General features: G+C 51.8%; 1 protein-coding gene across 4 annotated transcripts; it reads right to left on the reverse strand.

Annotated features, from left to right (window-relative positions):
• Window positions 1-431: 431 nt before the first annotated feature.
• On the reverse strand, window positions 432-16,247 carry ABCD4 (ATP binding cassette subfamily D member 4). 4 transcript variants are annotated; one of them, XR_012662285.1, is made up of 19 exons: window positions 16,138-16,247; window positions 15,770-15,897; window positions 15,515-15,642; window positions 15,149-15,288; window positions 11,899-12,015; window positions 11,488-11,613; window positions 10,684-10,734; window positions 7,875-7,969; window positions 6,775-6,896; window positions 5,826-5,917; window positions 5,558-5,647; window positions 5,086-5,346; window positions 4,696-4,787; window positions 4,448-4,484; window positions 3,281-3,330; window positions 2,944-2,996; window positions 2,516-2,592; window positions 1,288-1,403; window positions 432-1,121 (listed from the first exon to the last, which is right to left on the reverse strand). XR_012662285.1 is itself a non-coding variant. In XM_075103480.1 (19 exons), the coding sequence occupies exons 1-19, from the start codon at window positions 16,227-16,229 to the stop codon at window positions 1,026-1,028; spliced, it is 1,908 nt and encodes a 635-aa protein (XP_074959581.1). In that variant the 5' UTR covers window positions 16,230-16,246; the 3' UTR covers window positions 432-1,025. The 4 variants fall into 4 exon arrangements, 3 of the variants coding, with proteins under 3 accessions (XP_074959581.1, XP_074959583.1, XP_074959582.1); XM_075103480.1 differs by having other exon boundaries at window positions 5,086-5,291; window positions 16,138-16,246; XM_075103482.1 differs by having other exon boundaries at window positions 5,086-5,291; window positions 15,515-15,637; window positions 16,138-16,218.
• Between the last annotated feature and the right edge of the window lie 30 nt (window positions 16,248-16,277).

The following is a 16,277-nucleotide window of genomic DNA, read 5'->3' on the forward strand; positions in this document are numbered from 1 at the left end:
AGAACAAGGGCCACATCCAGAAATGTCACTAAGCAACTGGTGGCCAGTAAGTGCTCAGAGCCCATACCTCCACTCCAGTCTCAGAGTGACCACTCTGCAGCAGAGACCCTCAAAACCTCCAAAACCTATGGGAGGCAGGGGAGAGAACATGACTACTCATCATAGGCAGAACACTAAGGGGAGACAAGCTCTGTTTCCTCCCCTAAAAGCAGAGGGCCAAAAGCCCTCCTTGGGTCTTGCAGTAGCTGTGGAGGTAGCAGCAGGGCAGGATGCCCAGCCCCAGATAGGTGTATTACTCCTACCCCAATCTGCTCTTCAGCAGTAGTCTAGCCCAGGACAATTGCCAATACACAAGCATCTCCTCCAGAGCAAACCCCAAAAGGAAAAGATGCAGCAGTCTGTTTAACGAATACTGACTCTTTTCCATAAACATCGTTGGAAAACAGGCCCCAGATTTTAATACAAAAATGTTCCTTTGACCTGTAACTCTGTGTTGTCAGGAGAGCAGAGGCATGCCCCTTCTCTGTGCCAACATTCTCCTCTCCTTACAGTGTATCCCTTGGCTGCTGCTGGGGAGCACAACCCTGAAGACAGCCACAGGTACAGAAGTCTGTCCTACAGAGCTGTGTATTAAAGAGGGGTCCCAGTGAAGCACAGAGGGCAGAACAGTAGGCTGCATCCTAGCCTCACACCACTGCATCCTAGACAAGTGAGGTTCCTCAGGCCATTGCTTCTATAAGCCCCATGAGGCTGCATCTTCTCTCTGGGCAGCCTAGCAGCTCAGGCCTTTCCCCCATGAGAGGCAGGGAGGCAGAAGGAGGGGGCTGGGAGAAGGATAGCATAGATGTGTCTGCTCCCAGCAGAACCCCACACTCTGAGTTCAGACTTGGCTCTGTGTCCGTCCGCAAAATCCAGAACTCGTCTTGCACTGGGTGAATCCCTTGTTGACAGCTGCTGGCTCAGCAGCTCCGGAGCTCTCCCACACGTGTGCAGGTTCTGCAGCTGGCCAGACAAAGGCATGTTTTTCAGCATCCTTCCCCAGCTGGGAGCCGTTTCATCTTCTCGCATCGAGTGAGCTCCCATCTTCCCTCCCCATGAAGTTTCAAAATCCAGCTGTGGAACTGCAATTCAATAACACAATGACTGAGGGATGTCTCTATGAGGGCATGTCCTCCCACAGTGAGGCTCACCAGCCTCAGTCACTCCCCTCTGCTCGCCAGGAACCCTCTCTACCTCCCCTGTCTTGCCACCCCCAGGGAGGTGTGGAGCGCTGACTCCCCATCTCACCTTTTCCAGGCTGGCCCTATGTCCCACACTGATCAGCGTCATGCCTAGCTGAAGGCACACACGGTATAGTTCATGCTCCACCTCTTCTGTCAGGGCGCCAGTGGCTTCATCTAGCACTGAGAGAAAAGTTGTAAGCCCCACAAATCCTCTCCCAGCCAGTCATCTTCCCCTAGGCAAAAGAGCAGCAACTGCCAAGAACACCTCACATATTAACCAGAGTTCACCAAGAGCATCTGCAGAATGCAAGTGAGAAGCCTGAGGACTCTGTTTTTCCTCTGGCACAACTGGTGTCAGTCAACTGCCCTTCCCCACAAGCCCTCAAATCCACCTGAACAGTGCCGTTCACCTCATTCCTCTCCCTCAACAGTTGCCAGCCACTGCCTCATCCCCACCACTGTGAAAGCCAAGACGTGACCTTCTCAAGGCAGGCCATGTGCCAGAGCACCGGGCTGAGCAGCCTGTGCACACCGCTGGCCCACATCCCACCTGGAGCACCCAGGTGAGGCACCTTCCTGTCAATTAAGGGTAAATACTACAGATCTGGAGCAGAAAAATGCAATTTGGTTTACATAATCTCTACACAGTTTGCAATCCACAGGCTCCTTCTACCCAGACAGCACTGAGCCATGCTGCAGGCTTCAGGGGAAGAGAGGTACCCACACCCACCCTAGCCCTCATGGCAAGTCCTCCAACATCCCCCCGCAGTGACCAGCAATCCAGGCGTGCAAAGGAATTAGCCCTATCCGCTAATAGGAGCTGCTTCTGTGATCTCTCAGGACCATTTCTCCCATTGCTCCTTTTCTTCTTTTGCAGTGTCACAGCTAAATTTCCCACATTGCTTCCACAACCCTACAGAGGTTCATGAGCTTCAGAGACAGCAGCTGACGCCATGCTCTCTAGCATGCATGCTTCTTTATGTGGCAACTGATGAGCATGCTGAAAGGGGGCTTCTTCAGGTGCCATCAGACCTGGACCAAGAACACTAATCACTAGTTCCCTAAGAAAAGAATGTCTTATATACAGCCTCTTGATTTATCACCTCCGCACAGATAATTAAATATTTTCACCCCTGAATCCTCTGTGTGCTACACTGCTAAAATAATGGCCAAGACGAAGCATGTTCCTAGCAAAGAAGGGATTTCATGAGCTGCCTCTGTACCAGCTTCTCTTTACACCAAAGGCCCTGCCTTCCCACTCCCCCTCTTCTCTTTTGCAGTCACTCACTCACCCGCATATTTTGGCTGGAGGTAGAAGAGCCGTGCAAATGAGAGCCTCTGCATCTCCCCTGGGGACAGGACGTCATACCTACAGCAGGTTCAAGATGCAAAATCTCCCTCAACAAAAAACTTGTTTGCTGAAGAGCTTATCGTTGCTGTTAGCAGAGACTCCAGAAAGCTACTGTCCTTGTGTGTCCCTCGTGTCCCCCTCCATGCTGGGGCAGGTTCTGCACCCCTGTGCACAATCAGCTGCCTGCAGAGCAGCATGGCTGGTGATTGTTAGCATTGATGCTTGGGGCATGAAGGCTTTACCCCTGTATACTGCCCACCTCCCACAGAACATGGATGTTCATAAGTCCAGCAGCAATATGCACCTGCTTAGAAGTGTTCCCCACCCAGAGGGATCACCCAAATTCACACAGACAGCAAGCTCCCTTACCAGTTCCAGTCCACCTGCTCGTCCAGTCCTTCAGCCCTCTCCAGCAAATCAATCTGCAGAGAGCACACAGCAGATTTGTGAACACAGGCCCCAATCCTGTCAGCCCATGGCCCTGAGCATAACCACCCCCTTCCTGCTACTCTCTTTTCCTGCTTGAGCTGAAGTTGCTCCATATCCCTCCTCCTCTGCCTGTCCCATGGACAGTCCTGTCTCAGCTGCACACAAAGTCCTCCCATGTGTCCAGCACAAGGTCATGCTGTGCTGCAACAAAACCTTATCTCTTCTTCCCTTACTGGCAACAACAGGAAAGAAGGTAGCAGCACTACCGGGAACTCACCAGCCCAGCCAGCTCAAGGCATCGCACAATTCTCTCATCATCTGCAGGCCCTAGGGGAGAAGGCAGTAAAGTATAAGCAGAGACAATGCGTGCTGAGGCAACAGCAGCAAGGAGGGGTCAGTGGGGCAGGACAGAAGTACTGGAGGGTCTCCTGAGGTCCAGCGTAGCTGACTCAACCACTTAAATATACCAGGTCCTGAGCTTTGGCACAGGGTGCTCCCAAAGACTGACCTTCCTTAAAAATATCAACCATGCATGTGAGCAGCATGCCAGGAGGTAACTGGGCCCCACAGATATACCTAAAACTTGACTTAGTCCATGGTCACAGACGGACACAGCCAGAACACAAGGATCCAGGCTTCAGTTGCCAAGACCCTGCCCACCAGCCGCTCTCTAACGGTGGACTGCCCACTGTACGCTGCAGGTGGTGGAGTCATGGGAGCAGGGCTCAGGTGAACAAAAGAATCTTATGTGGGGTGGGAAAAACCTCAAAGTGAACCAGCTGTGGAGCAGAACATACACATGAGCTGGTATAGTCGGCAGCTCTGGAAGCTGAGCGGAAGTGCTGTGCATTTGCCATGGACCTCTCTGAAGCTCCTGAAAAGCCACAACAGTAGCTGATGGCTACAGTTACTCTCTGCAAGACTGTGACTCCCCAGTGTTTGAAAGCAGCATGTACCACTGCTTCACTCAGACAGAAACTTAAACGTGGACATCTGTAAGCTGCAGCAGACCACGTGTGGTCAGCTTGGGAAGAGGGCAGGGGAGAGAAAGGATTCATGTAGTCTGACCTTGGCAGCACACAAGGCCGAGGAAAAAGAGGAACAGTGAAAGACAGAGCAGGATGGAAAATGAGATGAAGGCAAGCATAGCTTGCCCAAAGGCAGGCTGTACCAGACAGATGTATCCCAACAGCAAGGTGCCTCAACATATATCACATCTAGCACAACATGTAAAGCATGGCCAGCTTGTCCTCATTGCACCAAGAGAATATGTTCTTATCAAGAGGGTATGTTCCACCCCAAAAGGGAGGGAACACAGAGGGTAACAAAACCAAAACAGATGAGTACACCTAATGGGGCATGGTAGGGGAGAAGTTGCACTGGGTACAGGACAGGGAGCTGACACCACAGGGTTGGCTAATTGCTCTAATGAATTTCCACATACCTGAAACTGGATAGATTTCCTTCAGGGGATAGATCACCTGTTTAAGAGAGCAAAAGAAGCCACATCAGAGGGAGCTGGACACAGTCCACCAGAGATGCAACAGTGGTGCCATGAACTCAGGCATGAGGGAAGGATCAGCTACAGGCATCCTCCCTCTTACAGGCCTTTCTGCAGCACACAGGTTCACAGGGCACAACTACAGCTGGGAGCAGAACTGGGGCCAAAGCAGAAGCAGCCCCTGGGCTCACCTGCTCACGAAGGCTTCCGTCGGTGAAGAAGGGCCGCTGCGGCAGGAACACCACTCCCCGGGGGCCAAAGCAGGTCAGCATCTTGATGCTCCCTGCACAGAAACACACTCATGCCAAGCCTGCAGTGCCAGCCAACATCTCCCCACCACCCTCTGTGCAGTCCTGCCCTGTAAAGTAGCCAACAAATCCCAGAAAAGTTATATTTGCTACACAGGGCAAAACAATGAGACCCAGAGCAGAGTATGCAATAGAGATGGGTGGCTTCAATGCATCAGTGACACATTCACTATCACAAGGTGGCACTGGACTCACAACCCCACACTGCCACTTTCCAAACTCAGGGCAGCCCTGGTTGAGAAAGAGAAAGCTGCGGCAAGCAGCAGTCCTTACCCCGTGTGCTCTCCCACAGTCCCCCAAGGACCCTCAGGAGAGATGTCTTCCCTGTGCCAGTGTTCCCCACAATCATCACGCTGTTTCCTTGTGAGATCCTGAGGCTCAGGTCCTTGATGAGCAGCTTGCCAGAGGATGGCACTGAGAGCGTCACTTGCTCCAGAAGGAAAGCTGTGTCCCTTGGCACTGGGTTCTCCCCAGAAAGGCTGCTGGGCCACCACCAAGACAAAGGAGGAGAGATCTGGGGTGACGATGCTGAGACTGGCAAAGATCAGGCACTTTAGACATCCTGTGCCTCTGTGACAGCAGCCCTGCCCCACACACGCCAGGAATGACAAATCGCAGTGAGCACTGCCTTCTCCAATCAACTGCGTGCAACAGGCTCCGACACCAAGGGCCACCTCCATCCTGTGACAGCCCCACACTCTGGCATGTAAGCTACAAGCCAGCCAGTTGCTGAGAGGAGACTCACCTGTCCAAATCCCAGCTGACTTTGGCTTCTGAGTAGTTAGCATTTTTTTTTCTGCCAAGGCTCAGCAAGGTCTCCTGCAGTTCACCAATCCTAGACAAACAAGAGGTTGCATGAATGCCAGGGACAACTCCAGCAGCCTCCTCACAATATCCAAACTTGTCCACGCTTGCTCACAAGCAACTGCTTCTTATTTAATTAGTACAGACCTGGGCAGAGTCTTGTCCCACACTTCTCTTTCCTGCAGAGACCTGCCTGTAGAGAAGCTCACCTGTGCGTGTAGCCAGCTACATCAGTCATGGTGCTGGAGATATTTATGAGCTGGCTGAAGCAGCCAATGAGGTAGATGGAAACAAAGGCATTCTGGGGAGAAATCACATGCCAGAGCAAGGGTCAGCGCTGAGCTGGGGCACTGCCCCTTCCACCATGGCTGCAAGGAAGCAGCCAATGAGTCCAGACATCTGGCCACATCAGCAGTCCCAGCAAGACAAAGGAGGGATGGAGAAGTCACCCACGGCAGTGTGAGTGAAGATGACCATATTTGGAGGGAGTAGGACTTCCCTGCTCAGTACAGCGGTTTTTGCCAGGTGGACACATCTCCCGCCACCCAGGGATGGTGTTTGCAGAGTACCTGCTGGCCAGCCATGGGCCCAGCACGCTCACCCCATCTAAGCCACACACATCCATTCCACCAGCCCTGCCCCAGCACCATACATGGCTCAGAGCTGGGTATCTCAGCCTGCAGTGCCCACTTAGCTATTTTTAGCTCTGCACTCTCTATCACAGGCCAGTTTTGAGTATCTGGGAATGAGTCAGGTCAGGAATGTGAATGAAAGCCAGCTCAGCCTCGCAGGTGGCCAGCCTCACCATGAGCAGAAGCCCAGTGCATAATCTGGACCCACAGCACTGCATGGACCCCATCCTCACCCACACTGCTGAAAGCCAGAGGCTTTCCAACCTCCCATTTTTTCAGATGCAGAGGCCTGAGCTAGGAAACACTTACATAGACATGCCCTTGAAGGCTCTTACCCACAGGTTAATCATACACCAGCTGGCACCAAGCTCCCACTTCCAAGCCACCATGGGCAGGGACAGTCTAACCTGAGGGTCAGTTGCTGCAGGTTATCCAGCCCCAATGCCACTAGCCCCAAATGAAACCTCCATCCTCAGTGCCTGCTCACCCACCACAATGGGGTCTGGGAGATCACCCCTTTGCTCACCTTGCTGACAAGGGCGCTGAGCTCTGTTGGACTCAGTTCACTGTAGACCCCAGTAAAGATGGGAATGGCAATGACCATGTAGCTCAGGATGCTGCCCAGGTAGTCAAAGGTGTTGATCCCAACTGGGCAGAAGCACATTGAAAGAAGACAGTGAGTTAGGGTGGGAACCTCTTTCCCAGCCAGGCTCAAGTGCAGCCCATAAGCCTGGCCAGAGAAAGACCCATGGTCTTGCTTCAGCCCTTCAGGATACACCACAGCAGAAGAACCCATTTCACGGGACAGCACAAGCACCAGGGTGAAAATCCATTTGCTAAGCAAAGAGCACCTTGGGGCAAGCCCCTGAGCAGAGAAACGTCATCCAGACACACAGTTCATGAACCACCATGGGGCAAAAGCCACTCTGCCTGCTTGTTTCTACTCTTCAGGGGCCTGGCTGATTCACACGAAACAGGAGGGAGGGCAAAAAGGAAGCTCTGGGGCAAGATGGTTGGCCATGAAGTCTGTCTTGGAGCGTAGGACAGGCAGAAAGACTTAAGACCCCAAACTCCCACACACACACCCGCATTCAGGGCTCTCCCTACCTTATGCTGCTCAGAAGCTCACTATGCTGGTGAGATCTGGAAGACCTGTCTTGATAGTGATCATTTAACCCCCAAACCTGGACCCAGTGACAATGGGAGAAGGGAGATTTTCAGGGGACAGCTATGCTCAAGGAACAGGCTCTGTAGGAAAGAAGTTTCCACTTCTCCCAACCACACAGTCTTCTCCTTCCTCAAAGTTCAAGCCCTTCCCTCTCTTCCTGGCCATTGAACACCTGCCCCACAAAAAGCACAGATTCCTGCAGATTCCCCTTTTGGGGCTCATGTTCTCTGACTTAACTGGGTCCTCCACAACTTGGCTCTCTACAATGCTTTTTCACACCAGGATTCCCATTTAGGACTGCAAGAGGCACCCTCTGTTCACCCTCAGGGTTTTCATGCACCAGAAAGAGGTGGGAGAAGAAAACCCAGCACTGCTGCTCTAGCAGTAGGGTTCCCAAGCCTGTGGACCGCAACGGAGCTACCACATGTCCCACTTCACCCCCCAAACTCCCCACTCACTGTATAGCCACAGCTCCTTGCCTATCAGCTCCCTCTGGGACTGCAGAAGGCTCTGCAGCCTCCTATCCGTGCGCATGTGCTCCACTCGCCCGGCCCTGTAAAATAAGATTGCAACACGCCACAGACATTCTGGGAGCACCACAATGAGATCAAAGCATGGGCTTTAGGACTGAGGCTTGAAAAGAATGTGGCACCTTAGCCTCCGAGCAATAAACTCTTTGTTGAGCAGGAACTGAACAGCCAAAAGTGCGTTCCTGAAAAGCTTCACCAAGAAACTCTGTCTGAAACAAGCAACCCTGCAAATCTCTCCCAGAGCTGGTGATGCTGCTGTCACATACAGGAGGAGGAGATACAAGGCCAGACACGGTCAGTGAGGCCCCAGCCTGGAGCAATGCACACCCAAGGTCAAACACACTTTCCAAGCTGAGCCTGGTGGAAGAGAGGGACAGCACTGCTACACAGCCAGAACCAGAAAGGAAAGGGCGGAGGCAAGTGCAGGAGGTGACTGCCAGTCCATACCACCTGCACAGCCAGCAGCCCCAGTCCACCTCCTCCTGCTCCCCACCCCACAGGAGTGGGACACAAACAAGCTGCAAGCAGTGCAGCCCCAGAGCTGGTGACCCCAGCCCTACAGCGCCCGCCCACCCCCCACTTTCCCAGGGTTATCTCTGCAGGCATTAGGGGGTCACCCACCACCCGAGCTAGCAGTAATGCTCCCACAGCCAGGCTGAGCCAGTACCAAGGAGGCACATCTCAGCTCTAAACCACCACCTTCAGCAAACATGACGGCTCCTTCTGCTCCTTCGCAAGGGCTGGGCTGCCCTCAGGTGGCAAAATGCAGAGAGCACTCCATATCTCATTCCAGACTCCCACCTGCCGCGGCAGCTATTACCCCTGCCAACCAACTCATGCTTGTGCCCGGCACACACCCACGCTCCCATCATAGTCTGCACAACTGCAGAGTCACTAGAGCCCAAGCAGATAGGACCGAAAGCTGCACATAAAAATACAAATTAAGATTTTTGAAGAGTCTCAGTTCTAATTATTCTTGGTTCATAGAAAAATACATTTTCTTTCTCAAAAATACATCTGGCTAGAATTCAATTTGGCATTACTGCCCTACAACCCATCTCATGTAACTACTGAGCTGCGGACTTTGCTGATGGGTATTCAGAAATGACAAAGCCTTGGACACATGGAGTTAAGGATGAGGAAGACACTGGGGACCAGAGCTATTATTTCTTTTGCAGATGAGAGATTGCTATATTGGTTTTGGCTTTTCCTCCCATTCAGTTCACTTTTAAAGTAAGTTTGCCAAAGGCTTAGAAACCAAAGTAGTAAAAAGGTGACAGTGCTCAGGTTTTTCTTCCTTTACCAAATCAATGGTTAGGTAGGTTCAAGAGGACAAGTTCTAACAGCTTCTACAAGCTAGAGAAGTCCTGCAGTCAAAACCAGCCACTTGCCATGTGCTCCTCCTCTTGCAGGATTTTAAAAGGTTGCATTCCTAGAAAATTTCTTTGTTTTTAATTAAGATTTATATCATGAAAATTCCTGGTTTTGTACAATTTGAATAAATTCTAGTTTCCCATCAAGTGAAGCTTTTCTACTAATGAATTGTACTGAAGTAAGACACACTGTTTTCTGGTATAATAGTTCACTTTCCATTTTCTACTTAGTAATTGAATAAAAAACTTCAAAATTTTGAGGAAAAGTACTGCAGCTTAAATAAATGCATGTAATTAGAGTATCTTCTCCATTAAGAAAAATTATCATCAACCAATAAGAATCAACTAGTCCACAAAGAAATAACTCAAACTTGCCAATGCAAACCAAGATTGATTTCAGTTATTTACATCGGTTTCACACCTGTCAATATAAATCTTTATGAAATTGGTGATTTTGAATCAAACCACTTTGAGGACAGTATCACAACAGTTGAAATGCTCAGTCAGTACAGCATGAAGGAACCAAATACAGATCACAAGCAGGTAAGACCAGAGGCAGGACAGCTACCGCATGCTTTAATTCCTGGTGAAATCGCGCTTCTTCAATGTGAAGGGCAAAGGCAGACATGTGACAAGAGAGGTGCAACAACCTCCTGTCACCGACCAGGCACCCCAACACAAGCTACAGTAAAATCGTGGCCCTCTTCCTGGGTTCTAGCCATTTCTGTGAAACATCTTAAAGGCTCCAAGCAGCAGCTCAACAGGCTTCATGGCATCACTAAGTGGGGAGGTGCTGCCAGGCTCCCGACTGTGTGCTCAGCTCTGAGGTAAATGGCACTGAGCAAATTCAGAGAGCAGCAGTACAGTGTTGGGAGGGTCAGGGCACAGGCTGACCTGGAGGAGCAAGCAGAGGTAAGGAGGCCAGGCAACAGCTAGCATAGCCACAGAAGACACACAGGCTGGCAGCAGCAGGATGTGGCCAGAAGTAACCTGCAACAAGTCCCTGGGGGAACATCCTGACAAGACATAATGAGACCTTGAGAAATATTCCAGGTAAGGATCTGGTAAAACATCAGCAATGGTCTCTAAGCCAGCACCAAATCTGTATCAGGCCTCTGGGGATGTTAGAAGGGAGGCAGAGAAAAAATAGTTGTCTCCACCTGCTGTGGCGTATTTCTGCAGATGATGCACAGAATGCAAAGGAGAAGAGAGTGTCAGGCTGTATGACACTGCAGCAAGGTAGAGGGGACAAAGCTCCAACTGCAGCAACAGGACTTGGACTCCTCTGGGATACATAAATACAACAAGGATGCCCTGAACTGGGAGGATCCTTACAAGGACATAAAGAAATGAATGCTACTAACCTGTAGAAGGCAGCTGGTTCCGCATTGACACGAATCTGCATGTGCTTGAACCTGGACAACCCAGAAAAAAATCATCAGGATTGTGCACAAATGCCCAGTGAATTATGTAGCCAACATCCTTGCTAGAGGAAACTTGTCTTGCATCTGTCAGAGCACTGATCTGAGGCATCTCTTGACAGAAATACTTGATAGGCTCAAAAAGGCACCACAGATCAAGGCTTAGCACAAGATGACATCATTCTGGGCCAGCTCAGTGGCACATTTGTTTGATATCCCGCTGTCTGTGCCCATCTTCTCAGCCCTTGGGCTTCCCATGTACCAGCCCAGCATCTCCACCATACAGGATCACGACAATCAACTGCCCTGGGTCTGGACTCCCTGTGTCACACCAGCTTCTGCTGCTGTCCCTGGATGCCCCAAGCCCCAGGGAAAGCTGGAAAGCCCCTGCCACACACCCAGCCAACCCTGCAGGGGAAGGGGAAGAGATGAGTTACAAGGCATATGGAAAGACTGTGCTGTTTTAGGCATTTCATGAAGGTGGTGGTGTAGCAAAAACATGATTTCTGTCAGAGACTGAACCAGGAGACTGAACCAAGGGCACTGCCTGCCATGACACAGGGCAGTGAAAGGGGTGGCAGGGGCTCAGTACACAGCCTTCGGGGCAGCATTGTGCAGGTAGGTTTCTCTGAGCGTGAGGAAAGCCACGGACAAGAGTAGCTGCGCACACAGCACTGAACAGGGACAAAAATGCAGCTTTTGCAGGAGCTGCCAAGAGACAGCGAAAGCTGTTGTGCTGGGACTCACCTGAAATCCCCTTCCAGTTTTTCCTGCTGCACAAGTTTAGACACAATCGGGCTCATCAATACCTTATTGACGATCGTCCCAATAATGAAATACCCAAAGATGCTCACTGGGCCTAGCCAGCCTGTGCTACATAGGAGGGAAAAAAGAGGTCAGCTAATAGTCCAAACAAAAGGACACCCAAGCACCCTTGGGCTCAAGCAGTTAGAGCCCTCAGTTGTCACCTTTCTTGGCTTTCACAGAGGTTTGGGGGCCAGCACTGTGCACCCAGCATCCCCAAGGCAGAATTCCCTCTGGAGTGCAGAGACCACCCACCCATATGTACAAGCATCTCTCTGGGGAGTTGTAATGTGTGTGCCAGGCTCCAAAAAAGAGAATAAGAGGTGTGAAAGCAGGATCAGGATGGGTCTTTACCTGTGGAAGCACTGGTATGTGTAGTAGGCCAGCGTGAAGGGAGAGATGATGAGCTTGCTGGCCATGGAGCTTAGCTGCCTGCAGAACCTCTCCACATCCTGGCTGATGCGCTGGTCCCTGCTCAACGCAAAGAGCCATTGACAGTGTCAAAGCCCAGGAACAAGAACCAGTACTAACTCCCTAACAGGGCACAAGCCAGGCTGTTTCATTGCCTGAACTTAGGATAGGGTGCAAGTAAACAACCCCGCTGGGGAGGGTCCTGCAACTGTGACTCCTGTTCCCCCACAGGACAATTTCCTTAGAAATTCTCAGCAGGACTCAGCCAAGGGCCTTCCAGCCACCCAGGAAGAACATCTCCTGCTGTTACTTTCACCCCATTCCTTGTATTAACCCCTTGTTCCACTTTCAACAACACTGTCCAACTCTGTGCTAAAGGCCTCTACATCCTTGTCCTTTACTCCTCTCCTGGACTCACCCCTGTACTACCAAAAACTACTGACTGTCCCCCAAAGCTTCAGTACTGGTCCTGCATCTCAGGCACCAGGGCTACTAGGACTGGCTAGGGTACAGGCCAGGCCTTCGCCAGCAAACACTTCCATCAAAGCCACCCTTCCACAGCAGCTGGTCCCTTCACTCTGCATGGAGTGCCCCTTTGCTACAAGGAGGAATGTGCTTCCAACCACCCCCATCCCACAAGAGCAGGCAGAAGCGCACCAAGCTTCCTTGTCCCATCGGCAGCAGGCACGTGGGTGACAGACCCTCAAGTCCCATCCATCCCACTGCTGCACAGGAGTTGCACTTGGGGTAACTCGAAAGGATTTCAGCATATTTACTCCCTCGGCACCTAACCTGTCCAGAGCACATGGATGAGGGCTTCAGTCTGATGCACTAAGCACAGGTGGAAAGGCCATGACTGCAAATGCTGGAGTCCAGTAAAGAGCAAGGCTGGACTCCTGCTTAGCCATCAGTGCAGGTACACTCACAAGGACATTCATCTCTCAACTATTCTGCAGTCCTGAAACAGCAAAGGATTTAATTTTGGGGCAGCTCTCACCCTGACTGACCTTACAGTCATTATTTTTCCTTTTCCTCAGACTGTAATTGTTCCCATAGTTACCATTTAAGACACGCTATAGACTCAAGGCAGGATATTGCTTTTTCCAAGCTATTAAGCAATGTGTAATGATAACACATAAACAACAACTCAAATGCCCTGCTAGGCGCTGCAAGTGTTTGTATGCCACTCAGAACCCACTCTTCGTTCCTTCTATATCGATGACACCGTGCAACTAACTCTCAGTTTGGTTTGCACTTCATTGGTCTAGTTCATTCTCTAAGTACTCAGTGCAGAGAAAAAATTCTCATCAAGGAATTGCAAGATAAAGAGAATTTTTGTAGTGGCACCAAAAAAGATACCAAACAATAAGATTTGATGTTTGAGCAGAAGCAAGGTGGTAATGAAAAATACTTCGCAGCAATCCCACACATTCAGTCTTCTAAGGTCAGGAGAGCTGGCTCTATTGCTGCGGAGCAGACCGACCCAGTTATCTCATGCATTGCACTGCACAATTGAACACATGCCCTGGTTAAAAATAAACCTGAGCAGGATAGTCAGGTGGTGAGGGGCCTCTGTTCTTGCCTTCCCCCCACCCCGCCAAAGGAAAAGGCAGGCATGCAGGAGCTTCTGGCCATGGCCAGTGTGCCTGGGAAGCACTGCATGCGTTGGTGACAGGCACAGCTTTTTGACCTCTCCTTGCAACTCCATACCACTGCAAAACACTATCAGAAATGAACGTTTAAAGAGGGTGGGAGTAACCCCGACAGCAGCTGGACACCGCATCAGCATGATGAAACTGTGATTTCATGTTTGGCAGTAGGGCTGTTTGACCCTTTCCTTGCTTACTGCTGCCCCTGTGCACAGCTGGTTGCTATTACTTGGGCTGTCTCCTAGCACTGGGCCAGCAGAACCATCCAGGGAACGGGTCTGGCTGAAAACCGACACAGACAAAAACACTATCTGAGATACCCAGCACGATTTCACTGTGCAGCCACACAAACTACCACACTGTGCAATGAAGGGGCAAGGACAGGCAGCCAGGAGCACCGGGCAGCAGAAGCACAGAGGCTGCTTCGTTTCCTTGAGGCCACCACTATTAGCAATAGTTAGCAGTCCCTGCAACACAGCCATTTCTCACAGGGACCCCAGGCTTGGTCTCCTCTGGTGCCATCAATGTGAGAGATGGCACCAGTGCAGTGACTAGAGATGAGGGGTGCTCCCTCCAGGGGAGGAGAGCTTGGGGTCTCAAAACAACTGAATAAAGCCACACAATTTGGAAAAAGTTATCCCCTGGTTTCTAGTTTTTCAGCAAGTGTTTAATAATAACTTATTTAAGCTCTGGAGGGGAAAAAAAAAAGCCTTTACCTCTCACATGATATCTAATGTGGGATCTTTAAATCTTCAAAGTGCATAACTACAACAGCAGTGTCCTGTGTGCAAGGACAGGCTGGAAGGCCAGAGTCAGCAGGCTGTTGTAAGGAAGGGAGGTGTTTGACCTTTGCTGCACAGCCCAGGCAGACAAGCAGCTCTGCAGTAAGCAGGACAGTGTATGAAGCAAACAGGAAAGGGGATGTCAGCATTGGCTGGGATAAGCAAGGAGGAACTGAACACCCCTCTCATATTTCAAGTCACACCTCACATTTCCTTCTAGGAACAGGAAAGGGGAAATGCAGCCCTCATACAGTGCAAAACAAAGCGCTTTCTGGATATGGCTCTCATGGGTTATCAAAACCACTAAAAACCCAACTCAACAAAATTGTATTCAGCTGGAGACTGGTGTCTGAAGTTCAAACAGAACAACAGGGACTGTCCTAATGCCCTGGCTGCATGAAGGCCAAGGACAGGCAGTGCTCTCTGACTACAGCCAGGCCCTTTGCAACGTCACACTGCGTGCCAAGGGTTGAGTTTGCAGACAGTATATTTTACAGCAGCACTAGATCCCTGTTCTGGCAGGCCTCCATTTTCCTCGCAACAGAAACATCCTACCCCTAAAGCCATCATGACCAGCAGTCACAGGAGTTTCCAGCCACAGGTACCACCTCCCACCCAAGGCAGATGTGGGTATTTCTGCCTAGATGGCAAAAGCTTCCAGGGTTCAAGCCCCTACCCAGGGACACAGAGAAGTCAGGAAAAGGCATGGAGCAGCCCACAGGAAGCCAAGCAAGAGGCTGAGAGAAGCCACAGGCAGCCTACGGGTTATCGATGTCCTCGCGCAGCACGTGCAGGTTGTAGTAGACCTGGCCCTGGAAGTAGCAGCTGTGGAGGTATTCAGTGAGGGATTTCCTCCAGCTCACGTACATCATGTTGCAGATAAACTGGTCAAAGCTTTTTAGCTGGAATAAAGGCAGAGACAGACAGGAAGAGATAAGTGAGAAGAACAAGGATTTCCCAAAATGAAATAAAAACCAACAGTTTGTACCAGTGATCTGTCCCACACATAGCTACTTACCAGGGCAAGGGCAGACCTAGACCCTTCGTCGCCAGAATCACGCCAAGAGCCACAGGAAGCATTCCCCTCTCCTCCCCTCCCAAGACACAGGAGCCTCCGGCCTGTCTTACCATGGAGTTCAGCACGATCAGGGTGAGGGCAACAGCAGTCAGTGTTTTGAAGCCGGAGAAGTCCTTGTTCCCGAGGACCTCGTAGTACTGGCTGGGGATGATGCCGACCTGGTAAATAACCAGCTGCTCTGGAGGAAAGAGGCGAGCACGGGAAGGAAATGAAGGACAGTGGTAACACGGCAAAGGCGTGGGGAGCACGGGGGAACGGGGAGCAGGCGCGGGGAGCAGCCCCCCGCCCCACCACCCCAGCCTCACCCAGCAAGGCGACACAGAGCAGCGTCAGGAACATCAGGACGCCCGGGGAGGGCCACCCCGGGAAGAGGACAGCCTGCAGCCGCAGGAAGCGCCGCCAGAACAGCCCGTCCAGCTGCGCGGGGGGATGCCTGCAACGGAGGGGGACGCGGGGACGACGGTGAGCTCTCGGGAGTGCCCACCTTCCCTCCCCTCCACCCCGCCGGGACCCCGGCCGCGGAGGAACCCCCAGTCCAGTCCAGCCCAGCCCAGCCCAGCCCCTCCTCACCGGCCCCCCGCCCGGGCGCTGCCGCCCGCCATCAGCGCGCGGCCGGACCCGCCCGGGCAAGAGGTCCCGCCCCCCCGGGCGCTACAACATGAATATTCATCACCTCTCCTCGCCGTCCATGAGGCCCGCGCCGCCCGCCCGGGCAGGGGCGGCCGCCGCCGTGCCGCCCAGCGCTTCCGACTGCGGCGTCACCATAGAGACCCCGCCCGCCAGCGCCGCCTCTCCCCGCCCGGCGACCGGGAG

This window comes from Phalacrocorax aristotelis, chromosome 9 (assembly GCF_949628215.1).
Source record: "Phalacrocorax aristotelis chromosome 9, bGulAri2.1, whole genome shotgun sequence".
NCBI classification, from domain to species: domain Eukaryota; kingdom Metazoa; phylum Chordata; class Aves; order Suliformes; family Phalacrocoracidae; genus Phalacrocorax; species Phalacrocorax aristotelis.